This window comes from Numida meleagris, chromosome 1, assembly GCF_002078875.1.
Source record: "Numida meleagris isolate 19003 breed g44 Domestic line chromosome 1, NumMel1.0, whole genome shotgun sequence".
Classification (NCBI taxonomy): domain Eukaryota; kingdom Metazoa; phylum Chordata; class Aves; order Galliformes; family Numididae; genus Numida; species Numida meleagris.
The window spans coordinates 48162095-48179910 of record NC_034409.1 but is presented as its reverse complement, the minus strand read 5'-3'; the positions used below and the strand labels follow the sequence as shown (position 1 = coordinate 48179910).

The window sequence follows — 17816 nt, the reverse complement described above, 5'->3', positions numbered from 1 at the left end:
TCATTAAAGCATAGGAATTTTGCATATTACAAGAGAAAATATAGAATTATGGTTTCCACATTTACATGTCTCCATTTTGTTTTTCCACCTTCATTTTCATTGTGGAGGTTTTCTTTTGCAAAGTTTTGAATTTTAAACAGGTATAAGAGATGGTTGTTAAAAAAGTAAGCTCAGTGTTCTCATATTAGTGCTTGGCAAAGGAGACTTCAGAAAAAGGTGTCAATCCTACTTATAAAAAGAAAGATCTGAGTCCATTAACAGAAGAAACAGGCTGTACTTAAGAAAAGTGCTATACCATGAAAATATCCAAGAGAAAAGAAACAGACCTCTAAATTGTTTTGCCTACCAGGCACTTTTAGAGCTTCTCTCAAAAGCTCTCATGTATAAATAGAAAAGTTACTTGTGAATAAAATAGAGTTTTGTAAATTAGATAAGACTTCAAAACAGAGGGACATGACTAATTGGCTGACAGAGGTTTCGGTCAATGTGGCTACCTCAGGAACAATATTTCCTCAGGTCAAGCTTTATTAAACTTAATTTCCAACATCACTTCATTACCAGTCTGAAACAGCAAGAAACAAATATGTATATATGCAATGAATAATGTTGGATTTAATTTGGGCCCAGAGAGCCATAAACCAAAACATCTTTTTCAATAAATTCTGAGCTCAGAGATAATTCGCCTAGCTCTATTTGTGAGGCCGCTACCGCAATTAAAATACATTTAATCCAAGAAGCACAACACCAATGCTCCACTCACTGCATGGATGAGTTAACCTGGATAGCAAAGAAAACAAGCAGCCAATGAGAGGGCTTGGAGCCCTTGTGCCAAGGGAGGGTGAGGAAGGGTATTGTCCTTTCCAGAATCGTGCTTCCCTCCTGGGACTGCCTGCAAGGAGTGCTGCCCCACACCATTTTGTGCTGCAGGGGAAGACCCAAATAAACCCTAACCAAGAAGATATTGCAGATGCAAATCATCACAATTTGATCAGAAATGTAACATGGTAAATACAGTGCTATCCTTACAAACATGTTCAATGCCAAAAACATCAACACAAAATGAAAACCCAAGACATATGCTGGCATTTCTACATACTGTGTCTTTCTGTTCCCTACAGACAGCTCTAGATTTCTGCTCACAAAACCAGTTCAAGGAAGGACTGGTTGAAAGCCAGTCAAGTCACCTTTGGGCAACAAAAACTCTCACTGTTCATTAAGTGATAGTAGCCTTCTGGATTAAACTTGATCCTGATGCCACTAGCAGACAAATAACATCTCAAAAATAATGGCAGTTTAAGAGCAATTACTGTAAAGGGAAAGGTGACTTTTGACATGTAGGGGACATCTGATATGAAATCTGCACTGTGCTTTTAAATCCATCTCCTGTTTGTTTTTTCCCTTGAGCCTCGTGTCCTTCAAGAGACTTTTGACATTTTGATTCGTGAAGATTGATGGCAAGAAACTCTTTGATAAAAAAAAATCCTACTCAGCGTTTCTGAGGGAGAAGTAACTCAGAGGCCTTTTTATCCTTCTTCAGTTACCTACATAGTTTCTGTTTTACCTTTGCACTCCATGCAAAAGCCAAACTTTTTTCAAATCTAAATCATTTTTTTCAGCAACAGCTACATCAGATTTCTTAGTCTACCACATTTACATCATCCTGTTAAAGGTTGGAATTTGTCAACTCAAGAACATTTATTTATGGGCTCCTTCAGTCATTCAAAAAGGTTATTTTAAAAAACTGCTCATTGAAATTTGAGTTTAGACTCTCTTGATCCAGACTTCCATGCATCTCCTTACATTTCTGTGTAAAATTGTCCCTGTGCTGTATGGTGGACACAGTGTCTGAAAGCTAAAATTGTTTCCTTCAGTGGTCCAGCTAGATGGAAACACCTCCTCTGTTTATTGACGATGTTTTTTTGGATACAGAACGCTCTCGGGAAAGGAGGATCTGTTTATTCATACCAACACACTTTTCTGTAGAACGCTGCAGAAAAAAGACTCCTCTTGCTATTTGCATTAGATAATTAACAAACAATAAATCTTTGGGAGATCAGTCTGTTTAGAACTTGTTCTGGCTGAACTTGGATGAAATGAACAGCCCTATGTTCAAATGAAATAGCTGGAAGCACTTTCACTCATAATACATGTGATGGGTTTGCATTTCAGTTTGTTTCTCTTTTTGCAGGCATACTTTCTGTCACTTTGATGTCTCCATCCATGATTTGTGGATGCAATCAGACACAGTGCTTAAACATTAAATAACAAACTGCACCTGTAAATGATGGGATATTATGCTGTTTGTGAAACTGCAGCTCCTGCAGGCTGAGTAATTTGTACTTTAAGTTCATTAGTTGTAGTTATTTGCATACTGATTAATAGGATCAGGAAAGTGAGAGACTGAAATAACTGACATGGAGTTCATGAAAGCTACAGAATGGCTGATTTTAGTTATGGTAGTAATTAATATCCGAAGCCCTAGTTTTGCCCAAATGCCCGTTACTGAAATGGGGAAATCCATGTCACTCTCATTCACATCTTACTGTTTTGCTCATTGTAGCTCTAGCACAAAAGGAAGTTCTCTTCCTTATGTCAAGGGACTGGGATATTTACGTAGTATTTTTCATTACCTTGAGATAGATACTGGCTATCCTTTTTTTTCCACTTTGCATATACATGAGCACACATGTGTTTGTGCATCCCAGCAGGGTTTTTTTTTTTTTTTTTGGTAAGGATATGACAATTGGAGGTACTGAGAGCAACTAGAAGAAATAGGGTCCTCCATCATTATTAAAAAGGAAATAGAATGGGAAAGAATTTTATCTCCTCTTGAAAATGTTTTTGAGTATGTTTTAAAATTCAGTCAGCAAGAAAAGAAAGAATGTATCATCTGTAATACATACAAAATTATATAATTGAAAATTCATTAATATGTAAAAGAAAGATCCCTCAGCTGGCAGAAACTGTCACTGAGCTGTTGACTTAGATGATAAGGTGACAGCCAGCAATCGGACCCAATGCAATTAAAGGAGTCACACATTATTATAGAACAGAAAAGGAATATGTGTGCAGTGTCAGAATTAAGAGACACACTGTCAGCAACCTATAATTTTTTTCTAGCTAGAGAGAAATATAGTTTGTCCTAAAGGGAATCCTGTTAGCCATAACTTACATCCTCCATGCAGCCTGACCTACCATGCCTGTGCATTATGGAGGATCACCACACAGCTGTCCTAGTGCTTCCTAGTGGCAGGGTGTGCACTGCACATATGTTACAGCAGGCATGCACACAGGTATCTTCCTCTCTGTAAAAAAAAGGGGTCAGAGAACAGTCAACTCAGTTTTGGTGGTGGAAACTTCTCCTAGCCACCCTCTTCTCTAGTGGATAGGGGGTTTTGGTATATGCAGAGTAAATCCAGCTTGAAGGAAGGGATTTGAAGACCAAAGGAAAATGACAGCTAGAAAAGGGATTACCTAGCTGAACTATTTTCCTGACCTGCACCCTGCTCCTGGCTATCCTATAAACTACCCTGGCAAGCTTCAGGTAGTAACCAGGCCATTGGCTAAGCAACCTGTTATAAACTGTATGCCCTGATTAAATTAATATCCATAGGGCAATAAATTACTTACAAAGTGTTGTCCTTTCAATAAATGAATACACTGAAATCACAGCTGAAATAGAAACTTAGTCACTCAGAAGGCACTGATACTTTATGCGCACTGCTTCTCAGAGAGACAAATTACATAAGCTAACCTTATAAAACACCTTTCCTAACTGAGCTCTTCAAATGCCACTTGAGGGCTGGAAGTTAGCCTGGTTCTTTTTCTACCCATGAACCACCATCTGCAGCAACATTTACGTAACAAGACTCTTGTGAACAATTGCAGTGCTGCCGCACAAACCAGAAAAAAAGCAGAGCAGTTTGATATAATTGTTTTGGCTCTGCAGTATTAACAAAAACAAGAAAAAAAAAGTAGTAGATGTCATTTTTGCAGGAATGAAAGATGCTAATATTTGACTATGCTCGAGAAGAACAGCTGTTGATTATAGCATCTCATATTCACATCAACACTTTTTGAGCGTAACTATATTTGAAGTTTCAGTCCTTGAAGCTCTTGGGTTTTTTTCCTACTCACTATGTCTAACTTTTACCTCACTTTGACATAGTCATAAGTCTATTTTGGTTTTACACTCAGGGACGAGTCAAGAGTCATGGAGATACTATATTGTGTGCTCTTTCTGTCATCTGTAATTTCTCTCAACATTCATCATTCTAAACCAGGCTCCAAGTTGCTACTAAATATATGCCTCTTACTGAATACATGGCTTGAACCCCCTAAAGTCCTGCTCCATTAGCACAAAATTACAGTCACATTAAGAGAAACTGCTTTATAGATCTCCTGCTACTTCAACATGAACTAATGCACATCTGCCTCCAAATCTGAAAAGTCACAAAATAACAGTATCCTGTAATTACGTTATATCAACTACTGGAAAAGTAGTTTCTTAATTAACTAGTATTAACTAGTATTCTTAAGTTTCTGGTTAAGAATATTCCTGCTAGTAGATACTTCTTCATAAAACAAGAGTGATGCTTATATTGAGCTTTCCTTTCCTTTCCCTCTCTTCCCTTTCCCCTTCTCTTCTTTTTTTATTTCTTTACAGAACACCTATTGTATACACCAGCTGCATATCAGCTGCCAGGTGTTGCCCCAGAAATGTCAGCTACTGCTTGAGGCAGAGAGCAAATGCAATTTGGGACACACTGGTGACAACTTGACACTTACGTTGGCAATGTTTAAATTTTTAATCAGGCACGCAACAGAAAAAACATACAGTTTGAATTATTCCTGAAAAACGCACCAGCACGCTAACCTAACGTCTTTCAGCTGGGAGACTCAAAGACTGATGTGGAGGCATCAGCCCAAAAGGACTGACTGCTTTCTGTGAAATATCTTAGACTAGTTCCTGAAACAGTCAATAACTGTGAGGAGACTTGCTTGTTAGGTAAGAAAGGAATGCTTTATAGCAGTTCATTACTTTTATATTGAAAAATTAGAATACAAAAATATGTAAAATACATAAAATATAGGGCCTGAACGCTTCTTTCACTACTTAATAGTTTCCCTTTCTAAATTTCTACCTATCGGTTTCTACTGATATGTCCAACATCTTTTCAAATAAAGTTGGTATCAAATCAATTTCCAAATTATAAATTAAAAATTTGGGACAAAATGCAAAGCAAAACATATTTAATACTTTTCGTAGCACTGTATGAGTAGTTTAGTGCAGTCATAAGAAGCAAAATTTAAAAAAAACAAAACCAACACACAAAAACATGCCAAGCTCAGATTAAACGTAGTCTATTCCTACTTGGCTAGTTTCTACACAACATCAGCATCTTTTCGTATATACAGTATTTACTCAAACCTCAGCTGATCTTTTTCTCTTAAGAATTAGAAATCCAATTTTATACAGATTTCTTTCCAGCAGCACCCTACCTCTATCTAGCATTTGCATTGTATTTATAAATCTTTATACCTGTGAAAAATATGCGCTCGATGTAATTCTGAATCTTCATTTTCTCTTGAAACGATAAAGTTTCCAGAAAAAATGCTGTTTTTTTACTATCTCAGAGGGATGAACACTGTATTTGGAATGACAGACGCAATCTGCATTTTCTCTTCATATAAAAGTGATGGTAAGTATTTCTTTCTTAGAGTCAATGGATTGATCTTAGTCTCAGGACTATCCAAGATTTGGGTGGATCTGAAGCATACACTCGGAATGTAGACATTCATATTACATCTCCTGTTAATCATTGCCAGTCACCTCTGGCAGGCATCGGTCCCATGTAATGTTTAGAGAAAGCTTCTGTGCCTGCAAACAGGCGTTGCTATTGATACCTCAACTCTAATAAGAACTTGCTTCCTTTGAAGACTATTTCTTCATTTTACTCAATACACAAGTCTATTTCAAAGAGTATTAAAAAAATGAAACATTGTGGTCATCAAGAATCCCAGAGCCAGGATATCATATTTACCTCTCTTGTGAAACACTAAAAAGGACAAATGAATATACCTAATTGTACATCTTGATGAGAAGAAAATACAGTCTCTCTTCCTAGAGCAACCTACACTTTGCACTCTCTGAGAGCTTCTATGCATTTCATCACATGTGTGATCCATATTGGACTGGGACAGCACAGTCATCTCTTACACACCCAGAAAACACTGAAAAGCAGGGAGAAGGGTCAGAAAATAATTTATGCTGCTCTCCTAGGTCACTCATTCACTCTTAGACCTCTGTTTTCTACATCTTTACTAATTCAGTGATTGGTTCCTTGGCCAGAAATCACCTTGTTCTTTAGTACTGGTTATACAAAGCACAAAAACCAGCATAACTTGCACTGGAGAATGGTGTGATACAGCTGAAGAATTTGAGTGTGAATTCGTTGAGCAATACTTGTAAAATGTTATAATCATTTTATACAGTCAGAAACATATCTGTTCAGACCTTTCTCAGCTACATGATTCTGAAGCTATGCCTCAAGTTATCTCAACATTCATTCATTCATTTCAGATTCACTTTTTCATTTTATGCAGTTAAGTAAATATTTATCTCCCTGCACCCACCATTTCCTGGGTATTTTGTTGTGTTATGCTTGTTAGCTAGTCACTGCAGTGCATTATTCTTTCACTGCGGTTTTTCTGAGGAACATGGTTTCAATACAGCATTGAGAAGAGGGCTGTAAGTTTTCTGTCTCCAACTGAACATTAAAAACAGGACTAACATACTCAAATGTCAATATATGGACTGCCAGTAGCCAAAGGAGAATGAACCTACCACCACACAGATTAATGGAATACAAAAATATATCTCTCAGTCCAGCAGTAACAACCTGCTGTTTCTGTATACATTCTCTGGTCATAAAAACAAACAATTCTCTCATTTTATCTGTGCGCAAACTTTTCCCAGTGGAAGGAATATATCTTATATGAACAACAATTAGAAAAGAGGTCTACGTTAAAATATTCCAGAACTGAAACCCTGCATGATCTCACCAAAACGGAGAAGTAGAAAATCATGGGAAATAATCTAGGCATTAACCAATCAGACCACAATGTTAAAATCTAAGTGTTACACAGCACAGGTATTACTCTACAGAAAAGGAGAGAGGGTGTACCAAGAATGTACTTATTTCTTTCAAGATTATAATTCAATTTGGAAACTAAAGTGATCATAAAATATACATACTAGGGTTTAATTTTAGGTCAGAGTCATAAGTTTAAAAAGATTGGTATCCTAGATTTTAAAAACATTATCCTGAGTCATGTAGCTCAGCCTCATTTGGATCACTCTTAGTTTAGAAAATGTACAATTACTGATGCCAGAAAGAAGTCACACCAAGGCCAAATGAGATTAATAAGAAATAAAACTGCATGTCAGTAGCATAATAGAAACTGAAATGAATAATCAAACGGGAAGAACATTCATGCAGCCTGAGCAGGAAACTCCAAGTAAATGATCTTGAAAGGCACAAGGAAAGCCTATGGTAAGCACTTAAATCATCAAGTTGAAAAAGTTCTTTGTGTAGAATGCTGCAAGTTTCATAATACTTAAAATATAAAGAGATTTCATAATTTTCACTGCTGATCTTAGCACAGCACAGTAAAAGGCAAGAACTGAAAAAATCACAGAATAGCAAGATTATTTCAAAACTGTTAAACAGACGTATCAACTTGGAGAATTTATTCCATATTTTCTACACTTCCCAAACTTCAGAGATATTTTCGATGCTTCTCCTGGTGGAGCCAGGGCAGAAGTCTAGGATATGAAGCTGCACAACCACAGCAGCACTCCCATGTTCTCAGGACTTGTTTTGCAACTCTTTCAGCCATTGGTAATTTTACAAGAAGCATATGTAATAAAGGAACAATGGCTGCCATTTAAAACATCCAGCAACAACTTCAGCACCAAAGATGCTAACTTCCAGATTATTTGAGGGAATAGTTTAGGGCAACTGTTAGGCATAACCAGTGACATGCATTTACATCTACCAGTACCTGGTTCATTAAAAAAAAAGTAACAAAAAGAAACAATTATAGTGGAGAGAAACAGCTTCTATTCCTTAACCCACTGTTCTGCAAAGAATGCCTTTTAAGCACACAGGTAGAATATCTATACATATACCAAACTTTCAGTGACAGAAGGAAAGATAATGTATGGCATTCAAATAGTTTACCAATGTCTATAACCTGAAAATTCCCATACCATTTGCATCAGTGGCAGACCAACAATGCATATCGACATGAGTGTAAGCTGATCAAGCTCTAGAAAAACTAAGTATCCACTATATCTATTCTGCATGGAAATGAGATTTAAGTCCCATTTAAACATACTTAAGAAAGTTTAAGAAAAAACAAGACCTAGGCAAAAAAAAAAGACTCTTTTGTATATCTTATCAATACATTTTTAGGCAGTTTACATTCATTTTACACTCCTGTCCAGAAAAGATTCACTGTTTTAGGACACTGTGTTAGAAATAATATTGACATAAGAAATTCATATGCGCTTTTCAACTATTTTAATGTTTATGATTAAGACAGCAAGGGAGATTGTAGTCTGTTTTCAAACTACCAAAATATCGCCTAAGACCCTACACCTTAGCTGACAAGAAAAGGAAGGTAGGAGTCTTGATAGATCTCTGGAACAAGGTCCAAGATCCTCAGCAAGGAGTGGAACAGGTAGGAAATGTTTGTGCAGAAATGAGCACTGCACTCAGTAGAATTTAGGCCATCCAAACCCAGCACTTGTTTTCTCTATTTGCACAACTCAAAGGATGAAATTCTATGGCCTACTTGTGCATAAGATTGAAAAAGATGACTCTAATGGCCTGTTTTGGACTTCAACCCATGTGTCTGATTTTCCTTTAGGCTATGCTTTCCTGCTGCTCTGGCAATAAGTAGTCTATATTTAGTCATGCTTTAAAAGCATTTTTCTGCTACTAAAACAGAGCAAAGGGGTTTCAGAGTAAACACAATTCATATTGTGCACAGATTTAAATGTTTAAATTTTTTTTTCAGGGAAACTCCTTTACCTCTTTTTCCATTTGAATTCCTTCTGCCCTGATATTTCTTTCAAATACTTCCCTCTTTTCTGTCTGTGGATTGGATTTTCTGTATACCAGGATGTAGTCAATCCGACATTTTCCATCTCTAAAATACAATCCATTGGCTTTGTTTTTATCAGGTACTTCCTGTAAAGAGAAATTCAAACAATTCAATAATGTTAATTTGCCTTGGTAGTTGTTGCATCAGCAGTTGTGTCAAGTTTTCAGTAATACTCGAAATGAAAGATAAGGAATTGTAACAAGACATTCAAATTTTCAGGTACTTTACATACAGTGTCTCTGAGATTGTCTGAAAGAAATACATGTTTCCCCATTTCAAAACCAGGAAGTCTTCTTCGGTAGATGTTTGGTCATATAGATATGGGACAGGAGAGAATGGAAAATGTAAGTCAACATTCCTCTCCCACCACCCTCCAGAAAATTGGGAATAACTTTTCACATAAAAAATAAAGCAGAAAGTAATGTAAGTGAAATTTAAATATAAAAGAACATAGTGTAGTAGAATGTCTTTGTATATCTGAGAATAATCATCAGTGGCTTGAACATTAATTGAGAAACAGTGAATTCGGTACAAAGTTTCCCATTGCTTTGCAATCACAGTAGTTCCTCTCCCTCAAAGGACACAGCCTTGTACCTTCCTCAGCATACCTCATCAGACTAACTACAGAATTTTTCTGGCTTATGGAACAGCTGAGGCAACCCACTGGATTAATTTGGTGTTTGGTCAAGCGATACATAAAGGCAATAAATACTATTTCTTGATTATTTCCAGCAAAGAATGCTCCTGTTCAAATTTCTGCTCAGAGAGAAAGAAGAAAGCTTTGTTAATAAGAGGTCAAGTGGGTCCCTCTCCTGAGATCTAACAGGCAAACTTCTGGTCTGCATTGGAAATTCATGAGATGAAATCCTCTGCAGCTTCTCCTCACAATTAAACATTACTTCCACATCATACAAATTTTGCCCAGGGGTTAAATTTTTTCCTTCAACCAAACTGAAATTTTGTGGCAGCTTGTGAGTATGGAGCATTTTCATAGAATCATAGAATCATAGAATTAGCTAGGTTGGAAAAGACCTACAAGATCACCTAGTCCAACCATCCACCTACCACCAATAACCCCACTAAACTATGTCTCTCAATGCTATATCTAAACGCTTTTTGAACACCTCCAGGGACCGTGACTCCACCACCTCCCCGGGCAGCCCGTTCCAGCGCCTGACCAGTCTTTCAGAAAAGTAGTATTTCCTAATGTCCAGCCTAAATCTCCCCCGGCGCAACTTGAAGCCATTCCCCCTCATCCTGTCACTAGTTACAAGACAGAAGAGGCTGACCCCCAGCTCACTACAACCTCCCTTCAGGTAGTTATAGAGAATGATGAGGTCTCCCCTGAGCTTCCTCTTCTCCAGACTGAACAATCCCAGCTCCCTCAGCCACTCCTCATAAGGCCTGTGCTCCAGACCCCTCACCAGCTTCATCGCTCTCCTCTGAACATGCTCCAGGGCCTCAATGTCTTTCTTGCAGTGAGGGGCCCAAAACTGGACACGGTATTCGAGGTGGGACCTCACTAGGGCTGAGTACAGAGGGAGAATGACTTCCCTACTCCTACTGGCAACACTATTTCTGATACAAGCAATTTTGTTCAAGAAATGTATACATTGAATGAGATATGGAATGAAACAGCTTTCCCTCAGAGAGGGATAATGGGTAGGGACTTCAGAGGCATCAAGATGAGTTGCCTTCAAGTTGAAGGGAGGGTTAGGCTAATTCCTCTTTCTCTTCCTAGAATTTTCTCAATCATTCCTCCCATAAAAAGCCACACTCTGTAATATGTGATCTAATCCCCAGGAAAAAAAATTAAATTGCCTTTCACTTGTAGGAAAAGTGAGGAATTTTCAAAATACTTTCTGTTAGGAGAACTGCTTTTTAACTTCAGTTACAAAAAAGGGTTAAAAAAAAAAGTACAAATGATTCTTACAAAAAAAAAAAAAAGATAAATCCAATTCAAGGAGTTAAATGTAAGCTTACTTCTTGATTCTCAGTGAGCGTTTTCTTTAAATGGAAAAATCAATGAAAGCATCCCAAATGTCCCATCCCCTTGGTACACTCAGTTTACTGCAAGGAGAAAGGGGAATTTTTCTAAGATTCCTTGACCTCAGTGCCTGACTCCTGACGTAGCTTAATACAGACTTGATATAGTGGGAGCTGTTCTTTAAGCTGAAAATGAAAGCAAGAAAAAAGACTTAAGCCCTAGGGAATAACGGTAACAAATCATTTATATCTATACTGCATATAATGCTGACAAATTATATTATCAGGATATCAGAAGTATTTTTCATAGAGCATTAAATATGAAAACAGCTCAGGAAACACAGTCAATTTTTTTTCTATAAACTATGTTGAGAAGACATGAAAAACCAAAAAGAGTATTTAAATAAAAGAACAGTGAAGCAGAAGATTTAGGGGCAGTGGGCCAGTGGGCCAGCTTAGTGGTCCTGCTCTGATTTCTAAGCCTCCAGTTGAACCATCCTTCCATTTCTGCAGGTCCCACAGACACCATGTGTGTTTTAGCACATAAAGCAGTGCAATGGGAATGTATCCACAGAGTAGAGTAGAACAATCTGTGCTGAGGGCCTGCTGTACATACCACGTAGGCTTGAGGGTTTACTTTGGGCCCACTCCAGTGTGGTTTCAGAGACTCTCTGGCTGTTATCAGCTCTAGTATATCTCACAATTTATTTGCATCAAGGAAGGATACAGGTTTGAAATTCAAGATTGCTCTGCAGTGCAATCCAAAGCATGGGTAGGGCCTACTGAGAGATTCACTTCAAATGTACACTCATGATCAGAACTAAGATGGTAATACAGACCAGTGCAGACTATACCACAAGGAATGTATATTTCTCCATGAGGAGCAGTGAATCCATTGGAAAAAGAAATTTGCCCTCTGGCTTCCTAGGTTTCACTTTTCTCTGAAGAAAATTCCTTTAGCCTACACTGACTCCTCAGTGCATATAGAACATTAAAGGGGTGTCTAAGAGATTTAGATAAGGTATTTATCCTGTCGGATTTATTTCTCTATAAATATGACTGCCTGAGACAATTACTATCTCTTGGACCTGTGAAACAGTCCCAACTCCAGTACTGTCATTTTTCTTCCAGAAGGGCAACTTGGACAATATTGTCTGTACTTGGAAGTACTTTTCTTTTTAGGAATTCAGTATGACAAATCCAGAGTGATACTCTAGTAGACTGGTATGGGCTCCAAGAAGGAACACTTGTCACCCTGTTATAGCTTGTAAGGAGGATTTATAGATCGAACTTGTTAAAAGAACTCTGAGGGTGCAGATGCCTTACATGAGATGGAGACACTCAAATTAGCTTGTTAGTGTTAGGAAACAGCAGCTGCAGGGCTTTTTGTACCATCTTCAGCATTCTAGGTATGCACTACTCCAGACAGAGACTTTTCTGCTACCTTGGTATTCGTGCTTTCCAGACATTGCCTCTCCTTTCCCTCTGTCATGACTTCAAAACTGACTTTTCCTTAAAAAAACACCACATAAATCTAGAACCAGGTTTGACTGCAGTTTTTCATGGAAAAGTTGTCTAAATATGTGTGTCAAATCTCCATTCCTTTGTCTGAAAAAGGATGCCAGAAGATATTGGCAGAATGGGAAATACTTCACTTTAGTAATAAATTTAGCATTTCTGGCTATCTAAAGTTGTGTAATGGGAATTCTTTTGCAAGGAAGACACCAGTTTTCTTATCCATAGACTCTCAATTGGAGCCATCAACATCCACAGACATATGACTCGTATACACATACATGTTAGAAGGACTTTTGCCTAAAGGCTTATCCTAAGTATTTCATTACCCCAAATCAGATAATTTGTAACCCCACCAACCACAGAGACTTTAAATGGAACTTCTTAATCGAAAGTGCAGATAGAAAAATCAAAGGGAATTCAAAATTGTATCTGCAACTCTTCTAAAAAAAATAGATCAGAATGGACCACAATGTTCACTAATTTAAGGAGAGATTAGATTATGTTTTCAGTCCTGTTTCATTTGGTACTTAGTTATTATAAATATGAATGCTCAATAAACATAGGATCATAGAATTTTAAGGAGATCATCTTTTCCTGCTGCTTGTGGCTACTTGAAATTACTGTCCCCTGCATACAACTTTACAGCTTGTAGAGGTGGTTAATATTTTTGATAACCTGAGTGGAAAAAGAGGAACCCAGCAGCACTGAGCTTTTATACCATGGTTCTAATCAAAGAAGGATAGTATTTCCTGTATGGGAGAGTATGTTCTTTTTCATAATGCCATTTTGTCCCCTTAAGTTACAGTTTTGTGGAGGCTGCCACTGTATTTTTTTCATTTATCTTCACTGGTTAGTATATTCATTTTGACAACATACATTTAATTATATGGAGCTTTTTCTAATAATGAAATTATGTAGGCTACAAAATAAAGTGCCTAAAAGTTAAAAAGCAACAGATCTGTAGTTTTCTGTGAGAGCTTAGAGAGTGTCTCTCTAGATCATGCTCACTGAAGAAGACAGGAATTTGACTGAAGAAACATATAGTTAGCATATATTCTGGTAAATACAAGAAAACTGAGCTGAAACTGCACAGGGTATCAGAGGTGCCAGAAGGAACATCTGAGTTCTTATTTGCAATATGAATAACCTTTTTTTCTACCATAATAGTGCAAGTTCCAATTTATACAGGAGATTGTTAAAACAAACGCTAAACCCAAATATCGTCAGAATTTGAGTTTAAATTGAAGACTGTATGGGTGAATTTTACAATTTTAATTTCAAAACTACTTACATTAGCTGGAATCTCAAGAACAGGTCGTATAGGCTGATTTAAGTAGAAATCAAAATTTTGTACCAGTTTCATCAATCTAACGTCCTTGAATGCAGAAGGCTAATTTAATACTCTGTAGAAGAAAAGGCAGAATGGACGCAGAACTGGAGTGTAGGTCTGAAACCATTTTCCCCTTCCTTCTGCTGCAACTCTAGTTCTCAGAAAATGAAGCTTCAATCAAAACAAAGTTTCAAAATTCGAGTGACAATATGTCCCAGGATTTAAGATTTGTAACTATATACCTAGTACCTACTGCTTTTTGATCAATGCACATAAAGAAAAATATGATTTTTAATTTGCTCAGACCTCAGCTCTGTCTGAACGAAACAGAAAACAAAATAATGACGCATCTTTAGTCAAAGGGCATGCTGAATCCTTATCAAGCTCTACCTCTTTGATGGTACTGTTGATAAAGCACTATCTATAAACTCTTTAAGGGATCTTCTGGTTAAGCATGAACAACAAACAACTGAAGCAAACAGTATTTCAACTTGTCAGCTAAGCAAACTGACAAGAAAACTTTGGTTTTTTTTTTTTTTTTTTCTCTCTTAGGTTTTTGGATTATAAATTCATTTTCATGAATTGAAATAACAACATCCAAAAAATGTATCATTTCCTTCTGGAGTAAATCAGGGGACTCCATGGACTTCAAAACTTTTTTTTTTTTTTGTAGGCTAAAACTTTCCTCTTTTTTTTTTTTCTCTTTTACATTCAAATGACCTATATTGTTATTTTCCTCAGTTACAGTTACGCAAAAAAAAAAAATCTATTAAACTAGGAAAATTTTCAGACACTTTCCCTTTCCCTTTAAGAAAACAACAAAGTATACATTGAACAGGTGAAAAAAGGTTTTGCAGCACTGTTAAATTAACAGCAGCTCTCTCTCATCACTTCTCTTCCCATTTCCTGCTCAGTTTTCCTCTTTAACATGCAAAGGTTGTGTGCCTTTCTTCCCTCTCCTTTAGTTAGAGACCACATGGTACACGATCACAAAAAAACTACACATAAATATCATGTCAGGTTACTTTATTATAATGCAAGCAGGTGAAAAGGGCCCTTTGTAGGTTGTAGGAGAAGCTGTGAAAGAGCAATGAGGGAAGGGGAAGATGAAATTGTGAGCAAGGTCAAACGTATCTCTCAGTGGAATTAATTTTGTCACTCTAATTATCTGTTTAAACATTCTAGGAGCATAGCTCTCTGTGAGCGAAATTTCTAGTACAAGAAAAATTGCTCTATCAAATAGAGTTATTGTACTTTTTGTATCTGTTGTAGTTTCCATGGAAAAAAATAGCAGGCATTACTTTCGGAACAACCTATATGACCCACATAACGCTCTAGTTCCTAAAATAGTTACTGTCTGTAACTATGCCTTCTAAGCCATATCTAAACCAGTAAACAAAAGACACAGAGCAGAGGCCTAAACAATATCCTATGGTCTTCCATTCTTCTTAAGTGTTAGCATTGCTCCTGCTAGTTCTGATCTGTGCTGATCAGCACTTTGCAAAAAAAATCCCCAGACACAGCTGGGAGGTAACCACTCCAAGTTAAACAGTCTGGATGCAGTCACACCCCCAAGGCAGGTGAATGGAGGTGTCAGGACCAGGCATGAGTCACTGGTCTCTTCACTGCCTGAGGTAGGCACAGCATTCATGGGCAATTAGAACAGTTAAAGGGTATCACATTCCCTTCTGGCCAAAGGACACAGTTTAGGCCCAAATTTTCATGCTTGAGCCCGCAATGCTTTGTCTGTGTTAAGACATAATTTGAAAGGGACTACGTGATGAACAATAATTCCTCCTTGGTAAGTTCTATGACTCAATATTACGCATCATCAAGTCTGTTCAGCTCTTTACTTGATGGGAAATTGCTGTGTATCTGACACCTAGTACCTTTCATGAGATTTATGATAAGTGCTCCTCCTTCGTCCATGCTCCAGATGGATTAATATAAGGCAAATCTTGTCTTGCAGAAAATGAGATTTTGAATAAAATTATATTTCTTCCCTTTTTATAATGGACATTATTTTAATAATTTTCTGTGTTCTTACCTCTCCCACCACTTCCAACCTGCTGGCATCATCAGAAGTACTGGTCAAGTTACCGTGGTGAAGCAGGGAGTCATCATCTTTGGAAGGGCTGTTCACACCTTCTAGCTCATCAAAAAAAATGTTGACATCCTTAGCTACTAAAAAAACAAAGATAAAAACATACGTTCAAATCACATTTGAGACAAATGAAGACATTGAGTGTAATGCATTATCAATGATCCCACTTTTTAGTTCTATTTTATCTGTGATGTTAAGTTTAAAATCTCCTGATGAGCATTGGTGAAGATTTAGGATATCACAATACCTCTCTGATCTCAAATAAGTTATCATCTGTCACAATAAAACATTTGTTAGCTATCTCCTTGGTTTCTCTTGGGATAAGCGGCTTAAAGGATTGCTTTCTTTATGATAGCCAGCAAAAACTGCTTTCAATGAGGAAGGCATTTTTAACCTACTACACAAAATACCAAGTTAAAAGTTACACAGATCTGTGGCAGAAGACCTCAAATACGTACTGATACTTGAAAGACACTGAATATATGAGCCAGGGCAGATGATAACCTTCACAAAATTTGCCATCTTTTGATACATATAATGGTAACATATTCAGACCTACCGACTGCACAGCCCTCGGTCATGCTATATTAAACCCAACCTAATAATAAGTGAGGAGACATAAGGTCCTGGAGAACATTCCCTTGTCTTTGTGGCCTGTCAGTGGGTCTCAAGTCCGAGACACTGGTGTCCATGGGGAGAAGCCCAAGACGGTATTCAGGGTGTCCCTGCTTGCCCACCCCAGGGCCATGTCTGACCCTGATGCCCCTAACTAGGCCTAATCCTGATCCCCAGCCTGCAGGCTGAAGTCCTGGACTGGCCTTGGCCCATCCCCAGAGAAACGCCCAATGCATGGGGTTGCAGCTTAGCCAGTGCTCCTGGCTGCTTTACTCCCACCTGAGTGGTGGGGTGGGCCCTGGCTATGAGGCCCTGCCCTGACAGTCCAATGGGGAGCCCCCACGGAGCAGTCAGCTCATACCATGCGTGACTGGATACAATAGCTTGAGTAACTGAGTTTAACTTCCTCCAACTTTTATGCAGTATTTTGTCATGATAATTTTATTGTAATTAAAAAAAAAAAAAAAGCACTGGAAGACTTGGAATATATTAAATGCTGGCATTGTACTCAGGGTTGGAGCAGAGTCAGCTGCTCTGCTGAGTAAGAAGGCAATGGGAAGCTGTGGGCTGAGTGGCTTTGCACATCTACAGTACCACATAACGGCCACTGGCTTCAAAGACTGGGTGGCTGATGGATAGAAGACGTAGTAATGGGAAACATGGGGCAGGCAGGCTGCAGCCAGCCAGATCTATCACTGCACCCCAAAGGCTGCAGATCTTGGGTGAAAGAATGGTGAAGAGCTGCATGTGGGGATAAGAAAGATATATTTGCTGAGGATCAAGCCTCGGCTGTGCAGAGGTTTCATTCACCTCTCCAGCCTCATGTTTCACAGGCAACACCCAGAATTACGACAGTAGAGTTGTGTTGGAAGGGACTCCCAAAGGGCAGCTGCTGAGCCTCTTCCCTCGACTGAAGCAGAGTCAAATAATTGCCATTCCTGGCAGAATATTGTCTAGTCCACTATTCCTCATTGTTTTGCAAATCTGACTGACTTTTGGACTCATTTTTCTGTTGTACAATATACCCCTGGCCCTTTTGCTTCTCTGCAGTTCCCCTAAGTCAGTGACAGGCAGTTGTCATTCCTGTTG

At 38.0% G+C, this 17816-nt stretch overlaps 1 protein-coding gene across 6 annotated transcripts in view; it reads right to left on the bottom strand.

The window, feature by feature from the left end:
* The window catches only part of ANO4 (anoctamin 4), a 183160-nt gene that overhangs the window by 88917 nt on the left and 76427 nt on the right, over window positions 1-17816 (bottom strand). For 5 of the 6 annotated variants that reach the window (XM_021411848.1, XM_021411939.1, XM_021411609.1 and 2 more), the window contains 2 exons: window positions 16056-16192; window positions 9102-9260 (listed from right to left, as the gene is read on the bottom strand). In XM_021411848.1, the coding sequence (XP_021267523.1) occupies window positions 9102-9260; window positions 16056-16192 (296 nt within the window). The remainder of the gene's footprint in view (window positions 1-9101; window positions 9261-16055; window positions 16193-17816) is intronic. The other variant, XM_021411757.1, reaches the window with a different exon arrangement.